This window comes from Bubalus kerabau, chromosome 20 (assembly GCF_029407905.1).
Source record: "Bubalus kerabau isolate K-KA32 ecotype Philippines breed swamp buffalo chromosome 20, PCC_UOA_SB_1v2, whole genome shotgun sequence".
NCBI classification, from domain to species: domain Eukaryota; kingdom Metazoa; phylum Chordata; class Mammalia; order Artiodactyla; family Bovidae; genus Bubalus; species Bubalus kerabau.
In genome coordinates this window covers 51,300,163-51,318,545 of record NC_073643.1, presented here as the reverse complement: position 1 = coordinate 51,318,545, position 18,383 = coordinate 51,300,163, and the positions used below count along the sequence as shown (strand labels likewise).

Sequence of the window (18,383 nt, the reverse complement as noted above, 5' to 3'; positions counted from 1 at the left end):
CAGGAAAATTATTGTCGGTATCTCTAGTCTGTGGGTTATTTGATCTTTGTTTTGTTATCTATACTGTATGCCCATAATATATATATGCTTTAACATGAGTTTGAACTTCCCAGGATAAAAACTAAACTGGTACTATAGTCAATATTTTATTCAGAGTTTAAATTAAATGCAGAGCTCTCCACATCTATATAATAGCCATTTTAATTTTATTCCCTGAGATTAGGCATTATTATTTATTTGGCTGAAAATTTGAAGATTCCAACACTAAATTTACATGGCTTATACTTGTTGGCCTCATCACCTATGTGCACACTCATTCTATAAGTGAGAATTATTAAAATTGTATTAGGTACCAATCAGCATTTATAATATTATGTCCTAAAATACAGGAAGGGCATTAAAACAAGGCTGTATTCAAATTAACTAGCCATCATCTCTACTAAAGTCTTCTATTCAAAGAATAAGTCAGTTAATTACATCTTCTCCAAGGGAATTTTAAAATAATTCGTCTAGCAATGTAATTTTAACATGTTAATTTAATATTTTTGATGCCTTCCATAAAGATATTGAGAAAAATTTCTTCTCAGTCTCTAATATCATCACCACAGTAAATACAGCATAGCTGAGTTAAAGTTACATTAACCCAGGACTACTGACACAGCCTAATTGATCTTTGCTTTAGAAAAATACCTATTCTAAGAGTAAGAAATATTTTACTCTTAGAATAATTTATGGGATTTTTGTATTTCTTTTTTAGGTAGAAAGTACAGACTTGAATAAAATGTAAACATTTATAAGCTTTTGTTGAACTAGAATGATGTTTCTATAGATTTCAGGTATCAAATGAGAAAATTGGCTATCTTTTTATTGTAAAGTGTCATCATTTGAGACAAATCACCAATAAATGTATACTTTATAGTTATTTTGTTCTGTCTTTCTCTTCCTCTCTATCATATTACTGGGTTTCTTACAGAAAAACCCAAATGAACTTTTTGGCCAATCTAATATTTCCCTCCCTTGCCTCTCTTTTGCACCTTCTCTTAGGTTTTCAAAGATCTCAACCCACCCATATCTCTTTCTTCCCACTTAGTTTATGTTTTTCGCCAAGGGAATTGCTCTTGGAGGAAGCAACACAAGCAATAATTTGGGTTGTACTATGCGAAAAATACAGCTACTCCCGAGTTTCCTCTGAGTAGATTCTTAGCTAGGACTTGGATAGGTTTATGGTTTAGTACTTTCTCTTTGGGCTTCCCTGATAGTTCAGTTGGTAAAGAATCCGCCTGCAATGCAGGAGACCCTGGTTTGATTCCTGGGTTAGGAAGATCCCCTAGAGAAGAGATAGGCTACCCACTCTAGTATTTTGGGGCTTCCCTTGTGGCTCAGCTGGTAAAGAATCTGCCTGCAATGTGGGAGACCTGGGTTCAATCCCTGGGTTGGGAAGATCTCCTTGAGAAGGGAACAGCTACCCACTCCAGTATTCTGGCCTGGAGAATACCATGGACTACAGTCCATGGGGTCACAAAAAGTCGGACATGACTGAGCAACTTTCACTTTCACTTTCTCTTTAAGGGCATAGTGATATTTTCTAGCTTCAGGACATCTGAAATTAGTAGAAGCTTCCAATGCCTTCTTGGAGTTCTAATATAAGATGTTGTGCCCATCATCATTCAGTAGCTTGTCATACTTAAGTCTGAGATAACTGTGTTTAAAGTATGTATGTGTCAAAACTCTTCTGTCAAGTTATCATGTTCAAATAATTACCTTATACTCACACGCACACGTCATACTTATTCTTTGTGCATCTGTTTTGCTCATCGGCATACCCTGCACTTACCACAGAACCTGCATTTGATAGGCACTACGTGAAAATACCTAAGTAGCAGGGTAGGTTTTTCTTATGCCTGTTGGCTGCTCATTCATCAGTGTATTTTTTTTTTTCCTTTCTGGACTGATCTATTGACACAAAATTATTCTTCAAACTATTTTGATCAAATTGATTATAGTCACTGATAGCCACTAGTATTTAACTTCATTGTTGTTATTAATAGTGGAAAGGTGACAGGCATAGTGGAAATATCATGGGTTCAGAGTAAGACAGACCTAGCTTGAGACAAGCTCAACTGTACTTCCTTAATAGGCTCCTTAGTAGCCTGGGCTTTGGTTTACTCAGTTATAAGATGGGTTTAAAACTGTGTACTTCTCATAGTTCCTAGAGGGGATATACATAAAATCCTATGTAAAATGCCTATTCCAAGTAAATGTTCAGTAAAAGGTAGCTGTTATTAGTTACATGTTACATTTTATTATTATGTAAATATAAGTATACCATGCTTTCATTTGTTACATATATATGCTCCTTTTAAATATTAGAAAAGGTCGCTGCCCACAGAAAATCTTAGTATCTCTAGCTTTTCTCAGTTGAATCTGTGGAAGAACTATAAGATTTGTGCAAAAGTAATTACAGTTTTGGACCATGAATTTTAAATCATTATAACTAGGCTCAAACACATCTTTGTTAGTCAAAATAGGAATCATTACAATCAACACATTCTTGCCAATGAGAAATAAGGTAGCTTATTCCTGTAGTGTAAAAATCCATGCTTTGGGATTCAGTGAACTCTTGAAAAGCATTTTCTGCATCATGCTGGTTATGGAAACATTTTCCCTGAAAAAGTTGTCAAGATGCTTGAAGGAAGCAGTAGTCAATTGGTGAGATGTCAGGTGAATATGGCGGATGAAGCAAAACTTCATTCAACTTTAGAAGCATTGGTTGTATGACATGTGGTTGGGCATTGTTATGGAGAAGAATTGGGCCCTTTCTGTTAACCAATGCCTGGCTGTAGCCGTTGTGATTTTCAATGCTTTCATCAATTTGCTGAGCATATTTCTCAGATATAATGGTTTCCCCAGCATTCAGAAAGCAGTAATGGATCAGACTAGCTAACAGTGACCATGACTATGACCATGAGTAGTGGATCAGACCACCAAACAGTGACCATGACCTTTTTTGATGCAAGTTTGGCTTTGGGAAGTGCTTTGGAGCTTCTTCTCAGTCCAGCAACTGAGCTAGTCATCAATGGTTGTTCTATAAAATCCACTTTTTGTCACAAGTCACAATCTGATCAAGAAATGGTTTGTTTTTGTTGCCCAAAATAAGAGTTCAGTTCAGTCACTCAGTCGTGTCCAACTCTTTGCGATCCCATGAACCACAGCATGCCAGGCCTCCCTGTCCATCACCAACTCCCAGAGTCCCTCCAAACCCATGTCCATTCAGTCGGTGATGCCATCCAACCATCTCATCCTCTGTCCCCTTCTCCTTCTGCCCTCAATCTTTCCCAGCATCAGGGTCTTTTCAAATGAGTCAGCTCTTCGCATCAGGTGGCCAAAGTATTGGAGTTTCAGCTTCAACATCAGTCCTTCCAATGAACACCCAGGACTGATCTCCTTTAGGATGGACTGGTTGGATCTCCTTGCAGTCCAAGGGACTCTCAAGAGTCTTCTCCAACACCACAGTTCAAAAGCATCAATTCTTCAGCTTGCTTTATAGTCCAACTCTCACATCCATACATGACCACTGGAAAAACCATAGCCTTGACTAGATGGACCTTTGTTGACAAAGTAATGTCTCCGCTTTTTATTATTTATTTATTTATTTTTGTGTGTGTGTGTGTGTTTATTTTATTTTTATTTTTTTAAATTTTATTTTATTTTTAAACTTTACATAATTGTATTAGTTCTCTGCTTTTTAATATGCTGTCTAGGTTGGTCTTAACTTTCCTTCCAAGGAGTAAGCATCTTTTAATTTCATGACTGCAGTCACCATCTGCAGTGATTTTGGAGCCCCCAAAAATAAAGTCAGCTACTGTTTCCACTGTTTCCCCATCTATTTGCCATGAAGTGATGGGACTGGATGCCATGATCTTAGTTTTCTGAATGTTGAGCTTTAAGCCAACTGTTTCACTCTCCTCTTTCACTTTCATCAAGAGGCTCTTTAGTTCTTCTTTACTTTCTGCCATAAGGGTGGTGTCATCTGCATATCTGAGGTTATTGATATTTTTCCCGGCACTCTTGACTCCAGCCTGTGCTTCCTCCAGCCCAGTGTTTCTCATGATATACTCTGCATATAAGTTAAATAAGCACAGTGACAATATACAGCCTTGATGTACTCATTTTCCTATTTGGAACCAGTCTGTTGTTCCATGTCCAGTTCTAAGTGTTGCTTCCTGACCTGCATACAGGTTTCTCAAGAGACAGGTCAGGTGGTTTGGTATCCCCATCTCTTTCAGAATTTTTCACAGTTTATTGTGATCTACACAGAATAAGAGAGGATGATACTTCAAAACAATGATTTTTAAAAAATTTTTAGTTAGCTCATGAGGCACCCACTTACCAAGCTTTTTCACCTTTCCAATTATCTTCAAATGCTAAGGCTTCCCTGATAGCTCAGTTGATAAAGAATCCACCTGCAATGCAGGAGATCCCAGTTCGATTCCTAAATAGGGACGATCCCCTGGAGAAGGGATAGGCTACCCACTCCGGTATTCTTGGGCTTCCCTTGTGGCTCACTGGTAAAGAATCTGCCTGCAATGCAGGAGACCTGAGTTCAGTCCCTGGGTTGGAAAGATCCCCTTGAGAAGGGAAAGGCTGTGCACTCCAGTATTATGTCCTGGAGGATTCCATGGACTGTATAGTCCTTGGGGTCACAAAGAGTGGGACATGACTGAGCAACTTTCACTTCACTTCACTTCGAATGACAAATGACTGTAGAATGGTTGAATGGTTGATGTTGAGTCCTTTGGCAACTTCTCATGTAGTTTTAAGAGGATCAGCTTTGATGATTGCTCTCAGTTGGTCACTGCCAACTTCCAATGGCCAGGCACTGTGCTCCTCATCTTCAAGGCTCTCATCTCCTTTGCAAAACTTCTTGAACCACCACTGCACTGTACGTTCATTAGCAGTTCCTGAACCAAATGTGTTGCTGATGTTGCAAGTTGTGTCTCCTGTTTTACGACCCATTTTGAACTCAAATAAGAAAATTACTCGAATTTGCTTTTTGTCTAACATCATTTCCATTGTCTGAAATAAATATAAAACAAAGTAATAAGTCATTAGCAAAAAAACAGAGTAAGAAATGTGCTTTAAAATGTTTTTTTAAATGTAATGTATTTTAAATGATGTAATTAAAATAACATAATCACATTTATTAAGACTGTATTCCAATATCAAATGGCAAATTTTAGCAATGCAAAAACTGCAGTTATGTTTGCACCAACCTAATAAGTCCTAAATGCCTTTAAACATTCATCATATATTATTAGTTAACTTCAGGTTATTTTCTGTGTTCTGTGGTTCAGATGAGGAAACCCAGAAGGAAGAAGATACAATAGAATAGAGGGTGTCCCTGTTCTAGTGGTTAAGAATCCACCTGCTAAGGTAGAAGACTTGGGTTCGATCCCTGATCCAGGAAGGTCACACATGATGTGGAGCAACTAAGCCTGTGTGCCTCAACTATTGAGCCTATACTGTAGAGCCTGGGCGTCACATGTACTGAGCCCACGGGCTATACAACTACCAAAGCCCATGCAGCCTAGAGCCTGTGCTCTGCAGTAAGAGAAACCACTGCAATGAGAAGCCCCCACAACACAGCTAGAGAGCAACAAAAACTCAGCACAGCCAAACAGAAATAAAGAAATAAAATTATATTTTAAAAAGAAAATATAATATGGAACATTCAAAAGGCATGTAAAATTCAAAGAATTTGTTAGATTAAGAACTTTTGAGAGGCACACCTAAAAGAATGTAGGAACAGAAATATGTCTCATTCACTTCTGTGTCCCTTAGTTCAGCATGAGCTTAGCATAGAGTAGGTGCTAAGAAATATTTATTGAATTATTGAAATTATTGAATGATGAATCCATTAATTATTGTGATTAATAATATTGTGATCAATGGCACCCCACTCCAGCACTCTTGCCTGGAAAAGCCCATGGCTGGAGGAGCCTGGTAGGCTGTAGTCAGTGGGGTTGCTAAGAGTCAGACACGTCTGAGCGACTTCCCTTTCACTTTTCACTTTCATACATTGGAGAAAGAAATGGCAACCCACTCCAGTGTTCTTGCCTGGAGAATCCCAAGGACAGGGGAGCCTGGTGGGCTGCCGTCCATGGGGTCGCACAGAGTCAGACACGACTGAAGCGACTTAGCAGCAGCAGCAGCAGCAGCATAGTGATTAATAACAAATGGTGAAAGAAGACTAAATATTTTTATGAAGACTGTTCACCTAAGCTTTTCCAATGGGTCAGAGGGTAAAGAATTTACCTGCAGTGCAGGAGATATAGGTTCAATCCCTGGGTCGAGAAGATCCCCTAGAGGAGGAACTGAAGACCCGCTTCAGTGTTCTTGCCTGGAAAATTCCATGGACAGAGGAGCCTCGTGGCTAAGTCCTAAGGGTCACAAAGAGTCCAACACCACTGAGCTACTAAACACACAGTCACCTAAGCCATTAGTAAGACCATTTTGGAAGCAGTTCTATACTACATCTATTTGTTGTTGTTGTTGTTGTTCAGTCACTAAGTTGTGTCCAACTTTTTCAGCCCCATGGATTGCAGCATACCAGGCTCTTCTATCCTCCACTATCTCCCAGAGTTTGCTCAAATTTATGTCCATTGAGTCATTGATCCTGTCTAACCATCTCGTCCTCTGTCACCCCCTTCTCCTTTTGCCTTCAGTCTTTCCCAGCATCATAGTCTTTTCCAATGAGACGGACCTTTCCATCAGGTGGCTAAAGTATTGGAGCTTCAGCTTCAGTATCAGTCCTTCCAATGAGTATTCAGGGTTGATTTCCTTTAGGATTGACTGGTTTGATATAACCTTGCAGCCCAAGGGATTCTCAAGAGTTCTCCAGCACCAGAATTTGAAAGCATCAATTATTCGGCTCTCAGCCTTCTTTATAGTCCCACTGTTACATCCATACACGACTAATGGAAAAACCATAGCTTTGGTTAGACGGACCTTTGTTGGCAAATTAATGTCTCTGCTTTTTAATATGCTGTCTAGGTTTGTCATAGCTTTTCTTCCAAGGAGTAGATGTCTTTTAATTTAATGGCTGCAGTCACTGTCTGCAGTGATTTTGGAGTACAGGAACCTAAAATCTGTCACTGCTTCCATTTTTTACCCCTTCTATTTGCCATGAAGTGGTGGGACCAGAATGCCATGATTTTAGTTTTTTGAATGTTGAGTTTTAAGGTAGCATTTTCACTCTCTTCTTTCACCCTCATCCAGAGGCCCTTTAGTTCCTCTTCACTTTCTGCCATTAGAGTGGTATCACCTGCATATCTGAGGTTTTTATTTCTCCTGGAAATCTTGATTCCAGCTTGTGATTCATCCGGCCTGGCATTTCATATGATGTACTCTGCATATAGGTTAAATAAGCAGGGTGGCAATATACAAACTTGTTGTACTCCTCTCCCAATTTTGAACTATGTCTATATGTAGATACATATGTAGTTGTGTGCCTCCTGCTTGTGTCTATCTGTTTAGGAGTCTTTTTTTGGACATTCTCTTTAATCACAATCCTTGTACTTTAAGTCATATTTTAGCTAATGATGTAACACATAATGGTAATTGTAACATTGGAAGCAGTTCACAGTGTCTGGAAGTGTAGTGAGTGCTTTACATGGATTAATCCTTACACTAGTCTATGATAGTAGAAAAGAGTCAAGAAGAGTCCTACTTGTGGGAGAGTCAAGATACAAACTAGGCAATCCAATATCAGAGCGCATGTGCCTAACTACTCTGATGCACTACCTTCCTTTGCTATGAGAAGAGACTAAGTTGACTATCCCCTGTGCTTAACTGTTCACTATTTTTAGAATATTCTATAGGAAGAAATAGCCAGGAATCTCTTTTACAGGGTGAAATTTTAGTGAACATGTGTTGTTTCTCCCTGTGCACCATCTCTGCCTTCTTTCACTGAGGACAGTTCTTCACTTTAGCTCTTGGAAACTGCTCTTCTTCCATTGAAGATGATCTTAGAAGGAAATCAGCATTTGGTTTAATTAGATCACCTGTTAATCATTTTATTACTTCCTAAGATAATGAATGGCAACCCACTCCAGTACTCTTGCCTGGAAAATCCCATGGGCGGAGGAGCCCGGTAGGCTGCAGTCCATGGGGTCGAGAAGAGTTGGACAGGACTGAACGACTTCACTTTCACTTTTCACTTTCATGCATTGGAGAAGGAAGTGGCAACCCACTCCAGTGTTCTTGCCTGGAGAATCCCAGGGACGGGGGAGCCTGGTGGGCTGCCGTCTATGGGGTCACACAGAGTTGGACACGACTGAAGTGACTTAGCAGCAGCAGCAGCAAGATAAGGAAACAGGAAACAACGGTACTATGTTCTAGCGACTTCTAGGAGAGGGAAAGCACTTTGCTTTTAGGGGAGAATTAACATGCTCAATATGAACATTTGCTTGGCTCAAAACTACTCTTATTTCCTATATCTAACACCATTTTATGGTACATGATAGATCCTCAGCCAATGTCTTTGGTATGAGTTGATGGATATATGGGTGAATAATTGAATGGACAAGCCAGCTAAGGTTTCACAGTGCTAAGGTAGAGTTTTCATAGATGCCTCCAGACAAGCTCCTGGAGACTGCATGTGGTGCACTACCACTGGGCACGTGTTCTCATAGCCTTACTGACTTAGATCCATGTGGATTTTTTCTTAAGTTATTGTAATGAAAACATCTGTTTTGATTGGATTATTTGTACAGTCTTTCTATTTGTTACGTTATTGTGATATTGAGACTACCTCCTGCATTTTGTGACCACCAGTGGTTAAAGAATATGCATAAAATCTTTATTTTTGTATTTAAAGAAGTTTTCACAGCATGACTACAGAAAATTTGTAAAATGTTTTAGGTTGATAAATTGTCTAATTTCACTTTCTTATACAAATTCTATTATCATTTTTGTGATCTTTCCACTGTTTTTCCATATGCATGTAAAAGTATTCTGAATATTTGATATCATAACTTCATTATCTTTAAATTATAAATTGCTTTTTAAGATGAGAGAGAAAGGATGGGCTTCAACTATATCTTGCTCTCCATGACACTACTGCCTTTACATGCTATAAGTATTAGAAGCCAGAGGCGTGAAATTATTTCAGAGAAATTAAGAATAATTAATAAGAGCTGATTGAATGGAGTACCTCTTTGATGAATGAAGACAGGAAATAAAATCTCTTACAGATTTAAGAGCATTAACTTCAGGAATCATATTTGATGGCGTGGTTTTACCTTTAAACTATGAACTATTGTAGTTAAGGCCAACAGCGTATTACTGATTTTCTCATCATGAAAAAGTAGATATTTATTTTTTTTAGCATTTAGTACCAAAAAATTGTTTCCTCTTTAAAAACTCACATTTCTCTATTGTAGAATAAAACAAATTATAGTAATAGATAATGGAAAAATAAAAGATTTTTATCCTTTAATAGGAAAATGGTTTTCTTTTTTCTTGCCTGCCAAAAACTATACATCTAAATTTTAATTTTTGATCATAGTAATCATACTCGTCTGTGTGATTAGTGTATTTACTTATGGCTTCTTCATGTAGGTTTTAGTTCCCATTTGTATTTTATCAGTCTTATTTCTTATTACAATTTCTTGAACTTCTTGATATAAAATATAAAAATATAAAAACCTTTTCCTATAAAATAAGGTATAAATTATAATAAAGTACTTTTGCATTTTGGATGTATACATGGCTTATTTCAAATAAGAGTTTCAGATTTCAGTGTAATGTAGTAAAGGTTTATTTCTCAGTGGGAGTTTTATGCACAGAAAGAACCTAGAGAATTTGTTAGCATATGTTAGCATTCGAAACATAGTTCATAATCTAGATGAAGAGAAATATATATATATATATATTTCTCCTTCCATCATCTATGGAATACTTTGCTGGGTGCAGTAATTCATAACACTTGTTTTAGAGTAGGGTGATTACAGAGCATCTCTGAAACCCTGATGAGAGTTATAGGCCCTCTGCTCAGAGAAAATGAATACATGAACACATGCACATGCTTGTATAAGTAGTTGCAGGGTTCCACAACCCCCTAATTCATTGGCCTCCAGATTTAGAGCTGTTGTTCTAGAGACTGGAAAGGACCTAATATGTATTGGAAAGAAATTATGTACCATATTTGAACCTAAGAGCTCTTCCTGTACAGACTTATTTCCAGTGTCCTATATTGCCTCCTAACCAACCATTAATCATCATCACTTGTTCCTTCTGCCCAAGTTACACCAGATCTTTGAAGTTTTGTTTTCTTCAGTAGTAGTGCTCCCTGGTTAAACTTCCATCTAAAATGTCTTAAGATATTGGCTAATGTGTGGTGAAGTCTATAACCCAATGTCAATATTAATTAAGTTGAAAATGAGATAAAACGCAACCAAAACATGCATTTCTTTGAGTTTAATACTTTTAGGAGTAATTGTTTTCCTTTTTTTGTGGCCATACCACATGCCTTGCAGGATCTCAATTCCCTAACCAGGGATTGAACCTGTGCCCTCAGCACTGAAAGTACAGAATTTTGGACCTCCTGGAATTCCCAGGAGCTTATTTTTGTATTTAACTTTGAATTCCATATCTACTTGGACATTAAATAATTTTTTTTATCCTAGTGAAAGTAATGCATAGATTGAGCCTTGTTCATACTTGTAGGATAGGGGGAAATAGAAAAATAAACGAGACTTATTAATGATATGAGAAAAGAAAATCCATCCATAATGAACTCAAGCAATCTGTTAACAAATGTGATACTGAATGAATCCTGTTTTAGCATTACAGGGAGAACTGCTTGATGACTAAAATTGTCACAGTCTTAATATTCCTAGCCTCATTTATTTATCTAAAGGTGAACATTGTTGTTCATGTCTGACTCTTTGTGAGTCACAGTTAAGCTGGATAAAGGCATGTTCCTGCTAAGGCAGCATCTGAACCTCTGTCCACAACATCATGGCTGGCATAGGCTTCCAGGCATATAAAGAGAGGTGAGTAATCTGAGGACACGGCATGCTGAACATCGTCTTTTTCTTTCCTAGGCATTTGGGCCTGGATCTGGTGCCTCGAAAGGACTTTGAAGTAGTGGATTCAGACCAGATCAGTGTCTCAGACCTCTATAAAATGGTAAGAAATATTACACAGGGTAGTTTGTTCCTGCACACTTAATTTTTTTCTCTCTTATTATCTCTAATTACATTATGAAACAGTATTGCTAAAATCATTCACCTTTGTTTCAAGTGTATTTAAGGGGGTCTTCCTTATCAGGACAGTACCTATCATACTCAATCTCTAAAGGGAATTACTGTGTAGGGCTGTTGGGCTTACTGTAATGTCTACGGGTCCTTTCTCAGTTGGTGTTGCTGGTGAAGAGAGCTCCTTCAGCATGAAGAAGTTACTAAAAGAGAAGATACTGAAGCTGAAAAGAGCCAGTTATTAGTTAATGTAGTGATTAACCCTGGAAATAAAGTACCAGCATTTCTTTAAAACATTTTTTTATTGAGTTATAGTTGATATACATTGTTGTGTTAGGTTCTGGTGTATAGCAAAGTGATTCAGTTTTATGTGTGTATGTGTATTCTTTTTCAGATTCTTTTCCATTATAGGTTATTATAAGGTATTGAATATAGTTCCCTGTGTTATACAGTAGGATGTTGTTTATCAGTGTACCAGTACTTCTAAGATAAATCTTTAACTATCTGTTGGTTATTATAAAAGTATATTGAATTGATTGATGACCAGGGTGGGTGACATTTTGCATGCTGAGTGAGAAGAAGTAACTAAAACAAAGGTATGAAATTTTAAAGTAAAACAAATAAACATAAGAAATCTCAGGTGATTATTAAGCTTAGACTAAGGGACTGAGTCAAGCCTCACTTTGAGGAGAATATATTTGAGGTGAGACTATATTGGCTAGAATTACAAGTTTTAGAAAACATTACAAATTTCTGTTAAGAAAATGTAATATTTTTAAGGGAACGCAGAGGATGCAAAGTATGTTGCTTGGTCAAGGACCACAGAAAATTTGCCTAAATAAAATATACAAATAACATATCAATTGCTTCTGTATATTTGCTTATGTATATTTATAAGAATACAAAAGCATTTGTGTTCAGTTGTCATAAAGTGATAGGTGTGAAATTAAAGATGATCATGACATTCTTTTTCTTAAGAATATCACCATCTAGGATATTGGTTGCTCTTTCTAGGTTATAGAGGATCAGATAATATTTCTTCCCAGGACAATACAAGTATGATTTTGCATACAAAATTCTACACTCAATTTTAGGGAATTGATAGTTGCCTCTGAAACCCATGCATGGTCCCCATGTTTAAAAATTACTCTAGTGGGATCAGATAGACCACAAACAAGAATGTTTATGAGCTGCATGTAATAATTAAGATATACACTCCTGCTGTTAGAGGGAGTGACTGATATCCTGGGGCTGGGAAAAATCTATGAAAACTTCCAATTAAAGCCTCCAAGCAAGTGATACTTAAGATGAGTCTTGAGGGATGAGCAGGGCTTCAACAGAAAGACAAGCCAAAAGAAAAGACATCCCAAAATGGCACAGAGCATAGGGAGGTAGTAATTCCAGCAAACTGTAAGATACTTGGTAACTTTGACATATAAGTACGTGTTAGTAATTGTGAGATAAAATCAAGAAAGAAACATCAGCCAGATCATGCAAGCCTTTGTAAGCCCCAAATTGATAGAACTATTACTCTGATAGAACCATGGAGTGATGTGATTGGATGTGGGTTTTAAATGCTGAGAGAGTATAAAATGCAGAAGACTGGAATGAGGGAGGAAAGAGACCATGGAAATGATTCAGACAAGAAATAATGGCTAGGCAGCAGTAGGAATGGAGAAGAAATACCATGGAGAATGCAGATGAATTTTGATGATCAATTAGATGTGGAGAGTGAAGGAGACAGAGAATCTTGAAAGTAGTAAGAAAAAAAGAAATTTGTCACTTATAAGAAAACCCTTATAAGACTAACAGCATATTTCTCAGCAGAAACTTTGCAGGCCAGGAGAGAGTAGGATGATACAAAGTGCTGGAAGGAAAAAGCTGCCAACCAAGAATATTTGTTGTCCCAATATGCTGGGTGTCCCAGCAAAGTTGTCCTTAAGAAACAGAGGAGTTAGGAAGATTTTCCCAGACACAGAAACGCTACAGGAGTTCTTCACTCCTAGACCTGCCTTACAAGAAATGCTGAAAGTTCTTCAGGCTGAAATGAAAGGATGCTAACTAGTAGCATAAAAACATATGATGATGTAAAATGCAATAGTAAAGATAAGTATATAGTCAAATTCAGAATACTCCAATACTGCAATATGGTGATATATAACTCTAATATGAATAAAAGATAGAAAACATAAAAATAAGTATAACCACTGTGGAAAATAGAATAGAAATTCCTCAAAATATAGAAAGTAGAACTACTGTATGATCCAGCAACCCACTTCTGGTGATAGGGCCAAAGGAACTGAAATCACCATCTCAAAGAAATAGCTTTACTTCCATGTTTATTAAAGCATTTTTCATAGTAACCAAGACATGGGAAAAACTTGTGTCTTCATTGATGGATGAGTGGGTAAGAAAAAGGTGGTGTGTACATACAGTGGAATTATTATTCAGTCATAATAAAGAAGGAAATCCTCCCATTTGCATCTTGGATGAACCTTGAGAACACTATGTTGTTAGGTGCAGTAAGTCAGAGAATGGCAAATACTTTATGATCTCACTTGTATACAGAATTTTAAAAAAGCTGAATTCATACGAACAGTAGATTGGTGGTTGCCAAGGGCTGGGGAATGGGAGAAATGAGGAGGTTTTGTTGAAGGGTACAAGCTTCCAGTTATGAGAGCATTGATTTCTGGGAATCTAAAGCATGGTGATTGTAGTTAACAATAATGCATTATGTACTTGAAAATTACCCAAGGAGTAGATCTAATTGTTCTCACCATAGTAACAACAACACAAAGGTAAATGTTAGATGAAGGAGGTATTAACTAACGTTGTGGTATTCACTTTGCCATATATACAGCATCAAATCACCACATTGTATGCTTTAAGCTCATACAATGTTTATGCCAATTGTATATCAATAAAGCTAGAAAACATTTCCCAGAACTTTTAGATAGGAGTACTCAAATTAAAAAAGCCTGAATATTTATCACTTAATGGTGACATTTCAGCTCACTAAAGCTGAAAGTTTCTGGAGAGAAAAATAGGTCACCTGCGAAAGGATTTGTTGTAAGAATAGCATTTGTCTTCTTAATACCAATATTGAAAACTAGAAAATAATGAGAAATTGCCTTTAAAATTCTGAAGGAAGATAAAATTTAACCTAGAATTCTGTATTTACTCAGCCACACTATCCATCAAGTAGGGAAGTAGCCTAAAGTAAACTTTGGTTGCTCAAAATCTCAAACCTTATTCTTTGATCCCTTTTCAGGAAACAACAGAGAAATAAGTTATTTATTTGACATGAAGAAGTAAATGAAAAGATGCTTAAATGTCCCATCCAGGAAAGAGATTCTAACTCAAACAGGAGGAGCAAAGAATTCTTAGGTTCACATCAGTGGAAGGTGCAGGATGACAGTTGTGTGATAGACCTAGAGAGTAACTGGTCCATGATAAAGCAGGAGGGCAGCCAGGTGGGATCTGCTGCTGAAAGGTGTTTATAGAGCTGTGGGCAGGGGGGTGGTTGTAGAAAAGACCCTGTAATTTAAATAAATCCAGTACAAAATCATAAAGTAGTAGAAGAAAGAAAATTTAATTGAAGTACATTCCTTGGCTCAGAAGTGAACTATATATAAAAGTTATAATACTATAAACTAGTTTTAACCGTATTTGTGAGCTACTGGGAAGATGGATGAAGGGAAATAGATGTAAACAAGTGTTAAAATCTTCAGCTACCATAAGAAGCCAGTAGATAAATCTCAGACTGGATTTAAAAAAGAGCCAGTATGAATATGACATTTTGAAATATATGATAAATGCTAGAATAAAACACAATAAAGACTAGAAATTGCTTATCTCTGGGGAATGGGATTGGGTGAATGGAGGACTGATTTTTTTATTGCAAGCCTTTAGAGCTATTTAACTTTTAATCAATTGATGTTTTTTTGAAAGATCAATGTTTATACTTCCATTTCTAGATTTAAATCAATTGATTAGATTATTTATTATAACCATCAAGCATCATTTCGTTGGTGATCTTGACCAGATATATATGTCTTACATTTCCTTGTGAGACCCACAGTATCGAACACAATTCCCAGTGTATATAGCAGGCAGTTAATTGTGTTATTCAACTGAATAGAATGCCTCAAGCTACACTCCCCTCCCCCACCATGTCGTTAGACCTTTATGAACTAATGTACCAGAGACTCCAAAGGGCTAAAAACGACTTCTCTGTGGCGTAAAATTTGGCAGAGGCAATAGTGTAGTCCATACATTACTTAATTAATGTGTGTTTTGTATGTATATTGCCCTTAGGATATAAAGATGATTAAGATAGGTACTTCGTGCACTGGTAGGGCAAAATCTGGAGTTGGGCAGTAAACATGGGAACATAATACATTAGAGCTCTAATACAGGTGATGATGGTTCTGAAGAGGGAAGTACTAGCTGGCCAGCTGACCGCTTCCTGCCAGCAGGGTAGTGGTTTTTCCTTACGGTGCAATGAAAGACATTCCAGAATGCCGGTTCTGATGCCATTCTCTGGCCACCCGTGGGTGTGCCTTCAGACTTGGTTGAAGAGTTCTTCCCAGATTTGATACCTCTGAAGTCTAGAATGATGTCTGTTACTGTCAGCCGGGATGAGTTACACTGAAATTAGCTGTGAACTCCCATATATAGTTGTAAGTGAATATGAATTGGTAGTCACTTTTAAGAGCTAGTCAGTAAATTCACTTGAGAAGAATGACTTAATGTAGCCCCTAAAAATAAAATAAAGCAGTGGAAAGAGTTTCAGGCCAGTAACTTCTTTCCCAGTGGGATATGGGTCAGTAAACCATAGAAAGCTTGCTTTTTTTTTTAAAGCATGATTTTCTTAAAGCTTTTTTGTGACCTATTTTATATATGGGGTATTCTTTTGTACATAGGCATTCTGTGTGCTGACCTCCCCAGCTGGTGGAGACCTGTTTTAATTATACTTAATATGTATCATGGGAACATGTATTCCCATGGATGAACATTAATAGTCGATAATAATTAGCTACCATAGCTAATAATGGACATGAATATTTAATAACTACTACAGCTAGTGAGATGCACTTAATATTTAATTGTACTTCAGTTTTATTCAGGGTTAAATATATTTGGTAAAAGAACAAAACCATTCTAATCAGCAGCTGTTCTTCTTACCCATGTGATATGAAACAGTCCACCTAAGCAGTGCTATCTCACTGCCTCTGGGGGCCAGAAGGAAGCAGGATAGAAACTCTCATTGCTGAGTCTGCCAAGACCAGGGACCTGAAGAATGGCGAACTTACCATTCTTCCTGGCATTCAGGGTTTACTTCTGAATGTGACAGACTTTTCTATAATAACTAATTTTAAAGAACACTACCAATAATAAGAAGAATACTAATGACCATAACAGTGATCAGCCATTTACAGTGTGTACTGTGCTGGGTTAATCTGCACAAGACCCTGTGAGGTTCAGCACAGAATGTCATCCTCACTTTACAGATGAGGAAAGTGTGAGTCAGGATTTAACCAGGAGTTCTGACTCTTGCACTTAGGTCCCTAACTGCTGTGTCATGCTGCTTCCCATTATGTCATTTGAACCTCACAGTAACCTTGTGAGGAGGACAGTGAAAGCTTTTATTTCATTTTTATAGTCGAGGGGAACGTCCCTTGGAGAGCATAAGCAATTTGTCTGAAGTTTCACAAGCAAGTGCCTGTAGCTGGGATTGGAATCCGCTTCTGCTGACTTTAGCCAGCTGCAAAGGAGCAGCATAAAGAGATGTTTGGAAAGGAGCCACTTGGGGTTAAAGGCTCTGCCTCCTCCAGTGGAGAGCCCAAGGAAGCTGTGTCACACAGTGCAGGATGTGGTACAGTGTGTGGAGAGGACAGTGGTAAAGCAAAACTCCAGTATCAAGCACCCTCTTGTGACTTGGCTGATACTCTAAGCTAGAAAGGCCTGGGTTTGAATCTAGACTTGCCACCTTCCTGCTGTGTGGAATCTTCAGCATCTCACTTCCTTATACTAAGCCTTAGTTGCCTCTGTCAAATACAAACAACATTTGTCTAACAAGGTTATTATAATTAAATGAGATCATATATGTAAAATATGCATCAGAATGCCTAGCATATAGAAGGTGCTTTATTTATTTATTTTTTTAAAGGTCAATTTCTCTTTTTTTTTTTTTTTAAATTTTATTTTATTTTTAAACTTGGTGCTTTAAAAAGTTAGTTGCTATATGACTCAGGGAACTCAAACAGGGGCTCATGACAATCTAGAAGGGTGGGATGGGGAGGTAGATGGGAGGGAGGGGACATGGGTGTACCTATGGCTTATTCTTGTTGATGTTTGACAGAAAACAACAAAATTCTGTAAAGCAATTATTCTTCAATTAAAAAATTAAAATGGCAACAGAAGTTAGTTTCTTTCCCAGTTGATCTTTTTCTTTCTTTCCATAGCATTTATCTAGCCGGCAGAGTGTACAGCAAAGCACATCTCAGGTAAGCAACTTAAGACAGGCCTCCCAGTCTTTTCCCTGAATTCTTTCTTTTAAGCAGTTATAAAATAGGTATGCACCAGGAAATTGTTGACTTCTTTTTTTTTTTTAACCACTGACTGCTTTATTGTGACCTGTGCGAAGAGCTGACTCATTGGAAAAGACTCTGATTCTGGGAGGGATTGGGGGCAGGAGGAGAAGGGGACGACAGAGGATGAGATGGCTGGATGGCATCACCAACTCATGGACGTGAGTCTGAGTGAACTCTGGGAGTTGGTGATGGACAGGGAGGCCTGGCGTGCTGGGATTCATGGGGTCGTGAAGAGTCGGACACGACTGAGCGACTGAACTGAACTGAAGGAACTCTGATCTCCTAGCAAACTTGGCTAGTCTCCACTCCTCTGTGCAAATTTACACAAGCACAATTGAAGTGAAATAGACAGAGACACTAAAATGAATCAGTCTGAGAAAATAAAAACGGTATTTAGAACAGTAACAATTGCTATCTAACAGTGTAAACCAAGTACGTCAGGATCGTGACAGCATCTCCAAGAAGTGACTTTGAAAATGGTTCTCTGGAGAATTTAGATGTATGTGGCCTGGTGGAGATTTTGAGT

At 37.7% G+C, this 18,383-nt stretch overlaps 1 protein-coding gene across 1 annotated transcript in view; it reads left to right on the top strand.

The window, feature by feature from the left end:
• Positions 1-18,383, top strand: part of DOCK3 (dedicator of cytokinesis 3) — a 287,503-nt gene that overhangs the window by 114,387 nt on the left and 154,733 nt on the right. Inside the window, exons 7-8 of the mRNA XM_055557421.1 lie at positions 11,109-11,193; positions 17,729-17,770. Coding sequence (XP_055413396.1) covers positions 11,109-11,193; positions 17,729-17,770 — 127 coding nt within the window. The remainder of the gene's footprint in view (positions 1-11,108; positions 11,194-17,728; positions 17,771-18,383) is intronic.